Consider the following 14,213-nt stretch of genomic DNA (forward strand, 5'->3'; position numbering starts at 1 on the left):
CCTTGTCATTGCATGTGTCCTCAGGTGGTTTAGCAAAGAGGGCTCTCTGTGAATGTTTTCACAGCAATGAGAATTAAACCTAAAAAGGAAGAACAGAATAATGGGCATTAATTTTTTTTTTTTTTCTGTTTTACATCCATAAACCAGGGTAGCCCTCGGGTGATACAGTTTCATGTCTGTTTCATTTAAGATAATCAGTTTCTGATGTATTCAGAGAATGCATTTCCTTTTTTTTTTCTCTAGTATATGTAAGAGTTTATAAGCAGACACTGAAGCTATTACAAATAGCTTGATCTGTTTGCAGATTAACAGTTGTTACTGTCCAAGTTTAGAGAAAACTTTGATTCAGAACATAGAAACAATAAGGTTGCTTAAAAACCCCTTTTAGTTCAAAACCAGGTTAATTATGAAATACTTTTAAGTTTATGATGCATTAAAAATAACAACATTGGGCTTCCCTGGTGGCGCAGTGGTTGGGAGTCCGCCTGCCGATGAAGGGGACACGGGTTCGTGCCCCGGTCCGGGAAGATCCCACATGCCGCGGAGCAGCTGGGCCCGTGAGCCACGGCTGCTGAGCCTGCGCATCCGGAGCCTGTGCTCCGCAACGGGAGAGGCCACAACAGTGAGAGGCCCGCGTACCACACACACACAAAACAAAACAAAACATTAATTTTCAAATATTTATAAAATACTAATCTTATTATGCTAATATACTGGAACTTACTTTTTCTAACATGAAGCAAAAATTTGGTTTTTTTACGGTGCTTTGAAAAAAAATTCCCTAAAGCTAGTGTTTCTCTGTTCTTGTACAAAGCTAATTTGTAGCTGGGTCCACTTGCAAAATATCTATTTCTGCTTATTATAGGTATAATATATGTATAATTCTAAATGTTTAGGGGCAACGGGAAAATTAATTTGCTGACATGACAAAAGAATGAAAGGAAGAATGTTTAGCCTGGGGGAGAGAGCGGGGCTCAGGGACTGTCTTCATATATTTGAAGGGTAGCAAAATGGAAGGGAGATTACATTTATTCTGCCTGTTCCAGGGGCTAATGAGGTGAAGTTATAGGAAGGCAAACATATTAATGAATTATTTTTTAAAAACCAAACCTCATTATTTTATTAGTCTAAAATTCTTTATGACACAATGATTACTCCATTACTAATGATCTTTAAGATCCCTTCATTTCCAGTTCATTCTGTGATGTCATGCATCCAGTATTTCTAAACATACAAATAGGTAAAAATCTTTTTTCACTTTTTATTTAGGTGTTTTGATATCTATTAGACATAGTCCTTTAATTAAATGCTTAATCACTTGTAACTCAAATTCATAAACCCTCTTTATGTAAAGTCGAACCATGAAATTTAATTTAATGAAATACTACTCTTCCCTTATTAACTGCAGGAATTGGTAAAAAGATGTGATAAGGCCTCTGGGCTAGATTGGATAATCAAGTCTCTAGCATTATATTTGTTGGATTAAAATGCAATAAAATTCATTATATAAAGATAACTAAACAAACCTGTGTTCTAATCCTAATTCTGCCACTAGCTGTGTGACCTTAGGCAAGTCAACCTCATTGAGCTTAAGCTTCCTTTTCTGTAAAATCAGAATATTGCCAACTACACAGAGTTGCAGGAAGAATTAGAGCTAATATGACTAAAGTGTTTAGCAGAGTGCCAAACACGTAGTAAATACTGAATAAATGAAAGCTATGGTTTTGATGAAAATTAATGCTACCTAGAGTCGTTCTATGGAAAAATTTTTCAGCTAGGTAGCTTAACTGTATAATACCTGTTACCAGCTTGATCCATTTCCCTAATGTAGATATTTTAAAGTGATTGCAAGTTAAGACGTGGAATATCCTTGAGCCTTGCCTTAAATGTGTTAATTAATAAGCTCAGAGAGTTCAGATTCTGCTTTCCCCTTGGCACATTGGTACATAAACCAAATGGGGAAAATAGGAAAAGGAGCAGAATAGTGTATTAACAGAACAACATTTGCCAAAAAACAAATGGTATCCTTGTCAAAGTATTTAGGAAATCGTGAGTTAAATGATATTAAGAAAGTTTGTTTATTGCAGGAACTTTCAGAGGCTTTAATATGTAATTTTTCCTCATCATTCTCCAAGGGTGGGTGTGATAATGTTTTCTGAACTTATTTTACTGTGGAAATCTTTATTTAATATGTATTTGTGTCTTTGTTTTTAATTCGTTTGTGGTAGAGCATTTTGGGGGACTATTCTACATAGCACAGTTTGGGAAGTGCTGATATGAACCCTGATATGGAGGATGGAACAGTATTTGGAGAAGAGCAGGTGGGACATCTTGGCTGCAACACAGAGAGTATGTATTTGGGTGGTATTGGAACTACTACCTGAAATGCTGAGAAGGTGTATTAGAGGCCAGATTTTGAAGGGCTTTAAATACCTAGCTAAGAAATCTAAACTTAACTCTCGAAGAAATCATGAAATACTGATGGCTTTATTATCAGACAAAACACACCAACCATCCATGCATTCTCTCCCTATTGTGCTAGTAGATTAAAGTGGAGAAAAGATACCTAGCTGGCGTCACAAATTTCTTTGCCTAGAAGGGCCTTACAGAACACTTAAATAAATAAAATACAATAAAGAGTATTGGGGAGTGTGGTATATTTGTAAGCTTGCTCTCAGTTTAAAAACCTTTGTATGCAAAAAAAAAAAAAAAAAATTAGTACTCTGCTAGCCAAGCAAAATGTGTTTGCAGACTGAAGTTGGCCCTTGGGCTGCTAATTTGTAGCACTTTCAATTCAAAAGGGAAAGACTGGCACTTACGTTGGTTAGGTTAAGTACTAGGCTGCTATAACAGAGACCAAAAAAATACGTGGTTAAAGTACATTAAAATCTATTTTTCTTTTTGTAAGTGTTCCAGATGACAGGCTAAGTTGGCAGGGGGGTTCCACTTCACACCATCATTCAGGGTCCCAGCTTCCTCTGTCTTATTGCTTTCCCATCCCATGGGCTCTGTCTTTGTCTGCAGACCAAAATATTAAAATTCGGGCTTAATGGATCAGTGGAAATATACCTCCACCCCACCTTAAAAAAAAAACAACAACCTGTTTTCTAAGATACTCCAAAATACAAATATAGAAGGAAAATGTGACTGGACGTAAGCTAAAATAATTTACATTGTGCTTTAAAGGGCTACTAAATGAGGGTATCTCAAGGCGCTCATCTGAATCACTGAATCAATATTCATTACACACCTAGAAGCAGAGATTGTGCTGGGCCCTGTGGGCATTGTCAGATCAGGAGACACAGCCTGCTCTTACCTGGTTTGTTGTAGGAGTGCTGAAGGGCAACAGGAAAACAAATCACTGTCAAATAAAGAGAAAGAGCCTATGACAGAAGGCACGTCAAGCTGAAGGTCTACTCAACAGTATTGATTGAGCACAGCTGCTAAGTATGGACTGAACTGGGGGGACGGGGAAGAGGAAGGAGCCACGTTCCCTCCCTTCACGCGGCTCATAAGCCAATGGGGAGCTCACCGAAGGAGGAATGAAAATTCCAGGGAGGAACAGTTGATGAGGTCAACTTCTCTTTAGGAGCAGGAGAACGTGAGTTCTGTGAGAGCAATGTCTTTGGGATTTAGCTCAGGGTCTTCATGTCACAGACAGTCCCAAGTACTTATGGAATGTAGATGGCCTGACATTGAGGGAGCTCTTTTCTCTTTGAGGAGCCCAGACCCAAGCATGAAAAGTCCCAGACATTGGCCTGGCTTACCAGTGACGGGACCATGTTTACCGTGGGAGAACAGACTAGAGATACACTCGTCCCTCCATATGCGTGGATGTTGGTTCCAGGACCGCCGTGGATACCAGAATGCTCAGATGCTCAAGTTCCTTGTGTAAAATGGCACAGTTGGCCCTCAGTATCCACAGGTTCTGAACCCCCTATACGGAAGGCGGGCTGTACATTCTTTGTGGTGAAATGACCTGTGTACTGCAGTTGGCCTACATCTACTGGCCAGATGAGGTTTGATAATTTAGAGCTGAGAGCTTTTGCTCTTCCAACAGGACAAACAAACATACCACCTCATGTATAAACTTTCCTCCTCAGATACATTAACTCTGTTTCATGGGCATTTCAACTTTCTTTAAAGACCAGCCCTCCAGATGGTTTGTCTGTTCCTTCTCCAACATGTGAAGGTTCTGCAAGGTTACCTGTGTCTCTGCAAATCGAACTTTTTTTCCTTTAAGAGGTAGATAGATGTGCAGTCCCTTCATGAGATAAGATTTGGTTCCCATATAATGGCATTTTCCATAATAACTGCTGATATCATCAAGGTAAAGAGAGATGCTTCTCCTAACCACCCATAACAGAATTTAGCTTTTTATATTTCTGCCTCTCTGGAAAGCCTAATCTCTCCCCACTGTGAGTATGACTGACTCCAGGTATTGAAACCTGTACTGTAATTGGAAATTCATTGAACAAGACTTCAGTGAGGGAACTATTTTAGCCATTTTATCTAAAATGAGAAAGAATCTGCTCCTTATTTCAATGTCCTGTACAATTACTCCTGAACAGTAGTTCAGAATTGGAGAGAGTCAGATCAGTGTGCAGTCTGGCTTTTCACCTAAGACATACTTAACGAAAGTATATGTTTTGCATTCATTTCTGAGAGGCCCTATTCAAAACATAAATCTTGGGACCTTTTGGGAATGTTTAATCAGCTTTCTATCTGAAGATCTTTTAATGCTAACGTCTGAATTCTGAATTACGTACTTGAATTTGCCTTTTTATTGCCTTTTCTGTTTTTCTCTCATCTTGCAATAAAGTAGAACATCAAGATGGGTGTTATTTCCCTGAAAGTCATTTTTGTGATTTGGTTTGTGTTAGTAAGAACGAAATACTAATCTGCTCAGGTTTGCTTAGTAATTACGCTAGCTGTGTCATTTTTTCCATCATTTCTCAGGTTTCATTTCTCGTTGCTATCTTCTTCTAGAGTTCATCACTGGGTTTCCAAATAATTGGTGAAGGAACAAAACCAGTTTCGTAGTCATTTAAAGTTACATGGAGTGTTTACACTGGCCTTTCCTTGGGGACTTATTATAAACATGAAATAGTCAAGGCAATCTGATAATCTCATGATACTGTAAAGGGATGGTGGCTTCAGAGTTTGTGAAGTAATTCTACTCTTTATTGTTATTTTTCTGGTTATTGTACCTTGACATATATTTCATCTTCTAAATTACACATATTCTATTAAAATGGCTTTAGGAGGCAGGTTGCTGGAAGAGAAAGGAGGATCCAATTGTTATTTTTGCAGTGACTTTCAGGGTGACACAAAATCCTAGCTTTAGTGTGGGACTAGATCCGCCCCTTATGTCCATTATATAATGCTGCCCTTTATCTGTGTTTTTATTTGGTCTCCCAAAAATATTAACCATAATCACAACACTAGGACAACCCCAGACATTTCTCATCAGGGAAACTGATAGCACCATCTCGATTGGAAGCTTTGTGTAAGTGGTTTGCCCATCCTGTCCTTGTCCTGTTTAGTTGGGAGGAACTATTTTGATAGTTTATTTTCATAGTGTTTAGGTGCACGTTGGCTTGATTTCATTGCTAGAGGTGAGAGAGAAAAAGAGACAGAAATAAGAAGTTCTGTTAACGTTTTTATAAAAAAGGAAAGAAAGCATATTGAACCCAATTTGAGTTGTGTTCATTCAGAGGCATGTCTGGAGTGCGTACTGCATACCAGACACTGAGTTAAGACCTGAAGGGCTGGAGACGCAGAAGATGCTCTCTATTCCCGCAGAGGGCTCACAGTCTAATGTGAGAAAAAGACAAAATTACAATTCAGTGTGCTAAGTCCTAGGTTAGAGCTTAGTACACCAGGAGAATATTGAGAAAAGAGAAAAGAAGTCTTCGCCAGCAGTGGGGGTAACCAGGGAAGGTTTTTGATAGAGATGACAACAAAGCTGAGATTTAAAGGACAAGTAGGCGGTGGACAAACAAAGGGTATGAAGGACAAGACATTTCAGGGAGGAGCATGTATTCCTTTCGGCCAAGAGGTAGGGCTGGAAGAAAAAGACAAGGGATAGAAAATGAGCCTGAAGAGGAAAACGGAGGGGGTGTGGAGGTCGTACGCCACGTGAAGGAGTTTGTACTAAACCCTGAACACTCTGTGGGGCTCTTGCAAGATTTCTGACAGGACAGTGAGCTCTGAACACATTGCGTTTATCTCAGATTCCTCAACACCTTGTTCTTTTCTACCTCGGGGCCTTTGAACATGCCAGTCCCTCTGCCTTAAGAGCTCTTCCTCCTTCTTTTCCGGGCTGTCTCCTTAGTATCTTTCAGATGTCAGCTCTTAAGAGAGACCTTCCCTGGCCACTGTTTCTAAAGTTTTTCTTATTTGTTTCCTTCATATTATTTATTCCCTTTATGATTTTTAAAATAATTCATCTGCTTTAGATTTTCAGCTGTGTCTAATCCTAGACTGTAAATTTCCTGAAGGTAGGGACTGTGTCTCAAGCCCTTGGCCCAATGCCTGGCACACGGGAGGTGCTCAAGAAGTATTTGCTGAATAAATCATCAGATTTGCCCATCAGGGAGACAGCTCTGGCTGCAGAGTGGGGAGCAGATGAGAGGAGAAGCCAAGGCTGATGACAGAGAATGTAGGAGATTGTCCTATCATGCTGGTGAGAAGTAGGAAGAGCCAGGGCCACAGTTGGAAGGGAGAGATGGAGATATACATGGAGTGAAGAAACAGTATGAAATGGAATCAGTGGAGATTCGTTGGACATGAGTGTTTGTAAGAGGCAAGATTCAGGGATGACACCAAACAGAAAATGAGATGAACAGTGGATGGTTCATTGAAGTAGGGAATTCAAAAGAGTAAGAACAGGTTTTTGGAGAGAAGAAAAGGAACTCGGCTTTGGACATGTTTGGTCTGAGGATACCCGTGGGCTATCTGGATAGAAATATCTAATAAACATTTTGATTTATGGGTTTGGAGCCCAGGAGAGAGATCTTGGCAAAAGATAAAGATTTGAGAGTCATTGGCCTATAGATTCATTCATGCACTGATTCAACAAATCTGCACTTACTAACTGCTGTGTCCCAAGTATTAAATACAGTGGTGAAGCAAGCAAACATTTTTCTAGTTTCACAAATATCACAGTCAGGCTTGGTAGCTGATATCATGGAAATAAAGAAAATAACATAGGGAATATATATATAAGGAGAGATGAGTACAGATGCTGGAGAACACCAGTATTTAAGAGGTGGACAAAAGAAAAGGAACAATCCGGAGAGGATGATGGTTTGAATGGATGAACACTCAGGTTTCCCCCTCCCAAGTCCTTATGCTAAACGAAACTAAGTTTTCAAAATAGATTGGTTGCTTTTTCCGGTGGCAGGATTAAAGTACGTTCACATTCACTCTGTTCAGAAATTCATTTTAAGTCATCCTTAAAATAAGGAATTTCACAGGTTGGAACTGAAACAAGTATCAGCCCGCAAGCAAGTGACGCAGACAGAGATGAGCAAGAGCTGGAGATCAACCCAGATTTTCCCACTCAGTTCTGAATTTCCTTGCTATTGTTATATGGGTCTTAAGTCAAACTTAATGTACGTTGTGGTTGGATTTCCTTTGTTATGGTCTGTGGGATAAATGTGATGTTAACATTGTCACAGTAGAAAGAGATATTGTGCTGTTTTGCCAAGACTTTGTTAGAAATATTTATTTATTTATTTGCTTGTTTATTTATTTATTTATTTTTACTTCTCAGTTCTTTTAACCCAAGAGACAACACCTCAGGCACTTACCAAGTAGAAGTCAACTAAATACCTGGGTGTGGGTTGTTTTAAGAGATGAAATTTCTTAGGCCCTTCTTCAAATGAATTTTGCCTTTTTAAAAAATTGTGGTATATATACATGATTCTGTTTTTCTTTTTTTTATTAAGATATAATTGGCATAAACATTCTATGAGTTTCAAGTGTACAACACAGTGATTCAATTTGTATGTACTGCGAAATGATCAGCCCAATAAAGTCCAGTTAACATCCGTCACCACACATCGTGCCATTTTATTTTAAAAAAGCAAGTTATGATTATTGTATATTCTAAAAATTAGAGCCGCTTCATCTAAAATATCATAGATTGTATGTTTGATATCAAAATTGACTGAAAATTGTCTTTTAATTCTCAGCCAAAACATGTTTCTTATGCAAAAGTCCAATGTAACCAAAAGAAAAAGAATAATTTGTAGGTCCCTTTATAATTCTACAAAGCATGGTGATTTTTTTTGCATGTGTTTATGTGCATGATATTTAACAAATTTATTGGTGCATAAACTATGCCACAGGTAAACTTGCTTCCTTTTAGTAGTGGGCGAAATCTTGCTTTTATCAATAACATAAATCTTATTTATTGATTGTTTGTTGTACATTCAGACTAGTCCTATTTCTTACATTGCGTTTCTTAAAAGTATGTTTCTTATTTCAAAGAACACTTATTTAAAAAAAAAAATCCCTTCAGCCCACTACTTTTCCTTGACCCTAATTTTAAAGCAGATTACACTAGCCCTATAAGCAGATCCCTCAACTAGATGCTACCTGTGAGACTCAGAATCAGAAGACTTTGGAGGCAGAGAGGGAAATGACATTCATAAATTATGTATTCCTTGCCATTTATAAATATGTTCCTGTATATACCATAAAAATAAATAAGCAGTTGACAATTAGATGTAATATCAGATATCTTAAAGGAAATTATATCCAGCAAAAATAAAGCAGATACAGAAATCAAAGAGTAAGTCATTTTGAACAATTAATTTATTATCTTTTCTCAAAAAATAAGGTTCAACCCACCCCTCCACAAAAAACTCTTGTCTCAAAACAAATATAAAGTTTTATTTGTGCTCAGAAGAATTTGTGTTTATGTTTCAAGGGTTGGGGCTTGTCTTTTGCAGTCTGACTTCTTAAGGATTCACGCTATGGTGCCTGTAGAAATGAAGGGGGAACATCTTTAAATCTTGTTTGGTTTGAAGGAATGGATAGCTAATCCCGATCAGATGTTTCTTTAGAGAACAATGTTTAAAAACTGTTAGGGAATTTAGCTATCCTAGCTGATTCTTAGGTAGGCTGTTTTCATCCCGGTTGTGAAGGTCTCAGAGGTCAGCCAAGGTAACCATTTATTTTAAATCGTCTTTTGTTTCAGATTTCCTGTTGAACTTTTTTTTTAACCATTTCAAAAATCACCCAGTTGTTGTGTCGTAGCTTTCCATAAGCTCCAGATTCAAAGATTCAAACCAAAAAACCATCTACGTAACTAAATGACTCTACCCTCCTACGTGACTCTAACTAGAGCAGAATATGAAATTACACTTCACATTTTTTGATCACAATGAAACTAATACTTGAAATTCTCTTGTCAGATGTCTTCTATTTATGACACTTCGCTTCTTTTGTTTTTGTTTCCCCAGGACATTTGGGCTTCCAGGACAGTTTTGTCACATCAGGGGTTTTTAGTGTGACTGAGCTAGTAAGAGTGTCACAGAGTAAGTATAATTTTGCTTTGATTTGGTACAGATTTGCCTTGGGTTTGTGCTTACCTTTTGCCTAGGCCTCCTAAAGACATAAATACCTTTCAGAATCTCCTTTTCATACTCCCACTGGAAGAATTTTGCCACGTAGTTTGTTTGACAGCCAAGAATTTAAGTCAGGAAAAATTAATATCATTTTAATGTGAGACACAGGGAAAGAACTGAAATCCTGAGTGTCTCACATAGTCCCTAGTCTATAGTGTGAACCTGTTTTAAAAAAATTGAGGCTTCCTGGATTTCTAAGAAATTCTGAGTTTTAAAAGAATTTGGTTTTGACCTTTAAAGAATGCTAATGCCCTTAGCATGAGTGACACCGTGCAGCATGATCATTACCAGCTTGTCAATAATCACCAACAACAGTGAATTAAGAGTACCTGTCACCACCCTGTTCCATTGATCAAAGGGTCATTGATTGTATTTTTGCTATGACATAATCCAGACAGTCCAAGGAGAAAGTATAGGATTCTCCCTCTCCCTCCCTCCACCCCATGTAAACACACACACCCCCCCACACACACACTCTTTGTTTTTATTTAAAACCATACCTATATTACCCACAAAAACATCTTTGTTTTTATTTAAAACCCTACCTATATTACCCCTGAAACTAACATAATGTCATACATCAATTATACTTCAAAAAACTAATGATAATAATTTTCATCACACTTCAAACAACTTTGCAGGCCTTGAAAAGATCATAGGCCTTAGGCATTGTGCCTATTGTGCTTAATGGATTAAAATAAAAGTTTCTGGCTAACATTAAAAAAGTGTATCTACAATGACTATGGTGTTCTAGGTCCCAATACCAAGGAAAATTATACTAAATATTAAAATTTTATTTTTATTTATTTATTTATTTATTTTGCGGTATGTGGGCCTGTCACTGTTGTGGCCTCTCCCGTTGCGGAGCACAGGCTCCAGACACGCAGGCTCAGTGGCCATGGCTCACAGGCCCAGGCACTCCACAGCATGTGGGATCTTCCCGGACCGGGGCACGAACCTGTGTCCCCTGCATCGGCAGGCGGACTCCCAACCACTGCGCCACCAGGGAAGCCCTAAAATTTTATTTTTTATCCCCCTTCAACTTCAAAATACCACTGGTGGATAAAATTTACATTGTTGAAATTGGTTTCAAGCTGCATCAAATTCTTTGTGGAATGAGGTGGAGTAAAAATAAATATTTTTATTTCAAGTTCATACCCTCCATTCACTGTATTACAGTCTTGCAAGCTTGACCGAGTAAGCAAGTCAATCTCATGACAAGATGTCAGGTCAAGCAAGCCCAGCCATCCCGATCTCACAGGCTCAGGTTCTTGTCTGTTCTTATTTCTTAAAAATCCAGAAAGTGGGATACAAGGTGTGGGCAGGGGATCTGAGGGTGGAGGGAGAGTCTATCCGCCAAGCACTGTGCTAGGTTTTCATGTATGTTACATAAAATTAATCCTTGCAATAAACATGTGAGATTAAGAAATTACTCTCATTTTTACAAATGAGTTAAATCGAGGGTCTAGTTAAGTCATTTTTCCAAAGTCAAACAAGTGGGTAAAAAGTTAAGCTAAGTCTGTATAGCAGTGCAATCTGTACTCTTAGACTAGCCCAAAGGAACTTGAAGAAATCTACAACCTGAGACTAGACAGGGAAAACAGCAGGCAGGTAACCATGGGTGTTAGAATTCTACAGTCGGGAACCCTTGGTTAATGCTGGGATGTGCTGGTGTAGGGGGTCAGAACCCTAAAGAATGAAGCATTATGAGCAGCGAGGTATGACTTGGAATGGCGAAGTTGTTGCCATAAGATGAAGTGTGCTTAGAGTACCAACCAGCGAGCTGGAGAGAAGATTGCCTTGTTAACTTGGAGGATACGTACTGCCCTAGCACAGCCGATGACACAGTTATTTGCCGTAGACAAATAAAAATGCATTTGTATGTATATATTTTTACTTTTTTAAGATCTTTAAAAGGTGATCATCATCGTACATTTTTCTTGCAATTTTAATAATAAGAGTAATATAGAGTATATGTATTAGAGTATAACTGTCCTCATGGCATTACTGGGGCATATATTCATTCATAGAGCCCTTACTGGGATCTAATCATAGTCTTAATGAGTGAAAAGAAAACCCTTTTAAGATTGGTGCACAAGACCTTTTTAATTCTACCCTTGCTGCTGTAATACTTACATTTAGTCTTCATTACCATCAGTGTCCTGAGGCCTGGGGGTTTGCATGTGAAGGCCTTCACTGCTCAGAACCATCCCCAGAATCTCATCCTTCTTCCACTGTCTCTGTGTCCCTTTAAGGTCTTATATCCCAAGCCTTATCAGTTCCAAACTTGACTAGATTTCCATTCAGTCTACCACACGTGGTTGCCAAGGGAATTCTCAACCTGCCTTCGAGATTGCCAGGGGGTATGGCTGGACCACACACTGAATCTACAGAGGGACCTGGTTTGTTTCCTGTCCCTGTTTAGAGGGCTGTGTTGCTGATGCCTGGCATAGCGAGCATCCTTCGGCCCTTGAATGCTTTTCGATTCTGTACACTGCTGTGTAATTGCTCTAGGACTCACTCACACATGCCCTCATGCTGACTGCAACTGTTTGGCAAGAGTGGGACTGGGCTGCGTCAGCTCAACCATGGCTTCTGGCCAAACTGCCATCCAGAGCCCCCTCCCTCCTGCAGATCTTTAATCCAGGTTTGTTCAGGGTCTGTGTCTCGAGATTGCCTTGGCTGATGAGGGAAGTGTCCCCCAGCTCGTGTTTCCTCACCCACACACCTTTCTGAAAGATGTAACACTCAGACCGTATGATGGAGTCAAAATCCTTAACCATTACTTACGGCACTGCCCGCCTCCCCACATTAGAAGAGCTAAGCATCCATTCTAGAGGTGCAGTGGACACTTTTTCCAGATAAGTGGGGCTGGGGTGCATTCTGTAACCTTGAGATAGAAATAAGCTAACTGGCATGTAAGTTGATTAAATGCATGACGTTAGCCCTGGTAGGAGCATAATGTAACCTATGAAAAATTACAGTAGCCAGCATTTATCAAGCAGACACCAAGTACCAGGCACTGTGCTAGGCACCATTCAGTCCTCCCATGGTTGCTGTTATTGTCCCTTTTTATAGATGAAGGAGTCGGTGATGCTCAAAGTTAAGAAACTTGCTCTTTTCACTCTACTGTACTCAGCTAGCTGCCTGTAGACATTTTTGTCATGACCTCTCCTATAACTGCATTATAGAACTAAACGATCCAAAGATTCTGTGCTTTTATTAAATTATCATTTCTTATGAGAGTTGATAAACTTTTCAATTGTTAATATGTGCATCGAACAAAACGTTTACATGATTTTCAGGTAAACCAAAACAAGTAAAATACTTAATTACAATTTTTTTCCTGGATTTGTTTTCAGGTTTGATTTTTTTTAATGAATAGACTCTCAATATCGCTTCCTCCCCAGTTTCCTCTATGATTAACATCTTTTGTCAGTGTGGTACATTTATTATAATTGGTGAGCTGATATTGATACATTATTATTAACTCAAGTCTGTAGTTTACATTAGGGTTCATCCTTTGTGTTGTACATTCTATGTGTTTTGACAAATGTTTTACAGTATCATACAGAATAGGCTATTACAGTATCATATTATTACACTATTACAGTACCATACAGAATAGTCTCACTTCCTTACAAATCACGTGTGCTCCTACTACTCATTTTCCCACTCCCCCAACAAGTGATCTTTTTACTCTTTCTCATAGTTTAGCCTTTCACCTGGATGTTTCTAACGGCCTCAGTGTCTTAGAATTTCTTCCACTGTGCTGCACATTTCTTCTTAACTTCCTCCTGTCTATCCCTGCCCCACCCAGTCCCCCCAGTCACACCTGGGACCACATACGTGGCCCAGAAATTTCACACTAATGGTGGCCTCAGCTTGAAAATTTTCCCTCTTTCTGGATCTTTCGAATTCAGTTTTTAAATTTGCTAATACAAATATTGACATTCCCGAGGTTTCCCGTTCGTTTCTGTTTTTAGTTTTCCTCCTTTCAAATTTAATAGAGGAGGGAGATGCTATTTCAGTATTTCCTCATGAGGATTCACTGAAATAACTGTGCTAAGTTTGTTGATTATAATCGTGTTACTACAGGGTGGCCATGGCCGAGAAACTCAAGAGAAAGCTGCTGGCTTAGCCTTGCACATTCAGAGGTGAAGGGTCAGGCGACAAGGTTGCTTGACATGAAATCATCCTCCTCAGATGCCCGGGGCTGTTGGAATCAGGGCCTCCTGCTGCAGTCTCCCACCAATTCCCCTCTTACCCTTACCTTCTGCCTGCCTACCTTTTAATTTTTTGCATCATCCAGGCTCTGTGAAAGGCAAGAAAGGAGAGTTCTGTTTCTCTTAGCAGCAAAGAGAGTACTGTAGCATAAAAGTAAATGTATATTCATTCTCCTCCTACCTTTTCCTCCATGTGCTAGGACCATCTGAAAGTAGTTCTAGTTATTTATTACTTTGTTCCGGGGGAGGGAGGGCGACATACAGACCACTAGACACGTTGCCAGAGAGAGAGAGAAGTCTTCTCTGCTCTGGGGGAGGGGGTTTATAAGTGCTAACGATGAGGTTC

The 14,213-nt window shown here is 39.2% G+C and overlaps 1 protein-coding gene across 3 annotated transcripts in view; it reads left to right on the forward strand.

The window, feature by feature from the left end:
- Positions 1-14,213, forward strand: part of NFIA (nuclear factor I A) — a 392,954-nt gene that overhangs the window by 227,116 nt on the left and 151,625 nt on the right. For all 3 annotated transcript variants that reach the window (XM_060022868.1, XM_060022859.1, XM_060022849.1), the window contains exon 4: positions 9,477-9,551. In XM_060022868.1, coding sequence (XP_059878851.1) covers positions 9,477-9,551 — 75 coding nt within the window. The remainder of the gene's footprint in view (positions 1-9,476; positions 9,552-14,213) is intronic.

This window comes from Delphinus delphis, chromosome 1, assembly GCF_949987515.2.
Source record: "Delphinus delphis chromosome 1, mDelDel1.2, whole genome shotgun sequence".
Classification (NCBI taxonomy): Eukaryota; Metazoa; Chordata; class Mammalia; order Artiodactyla; family Delphinidae; genus Delphinus; species Delphinus delphis.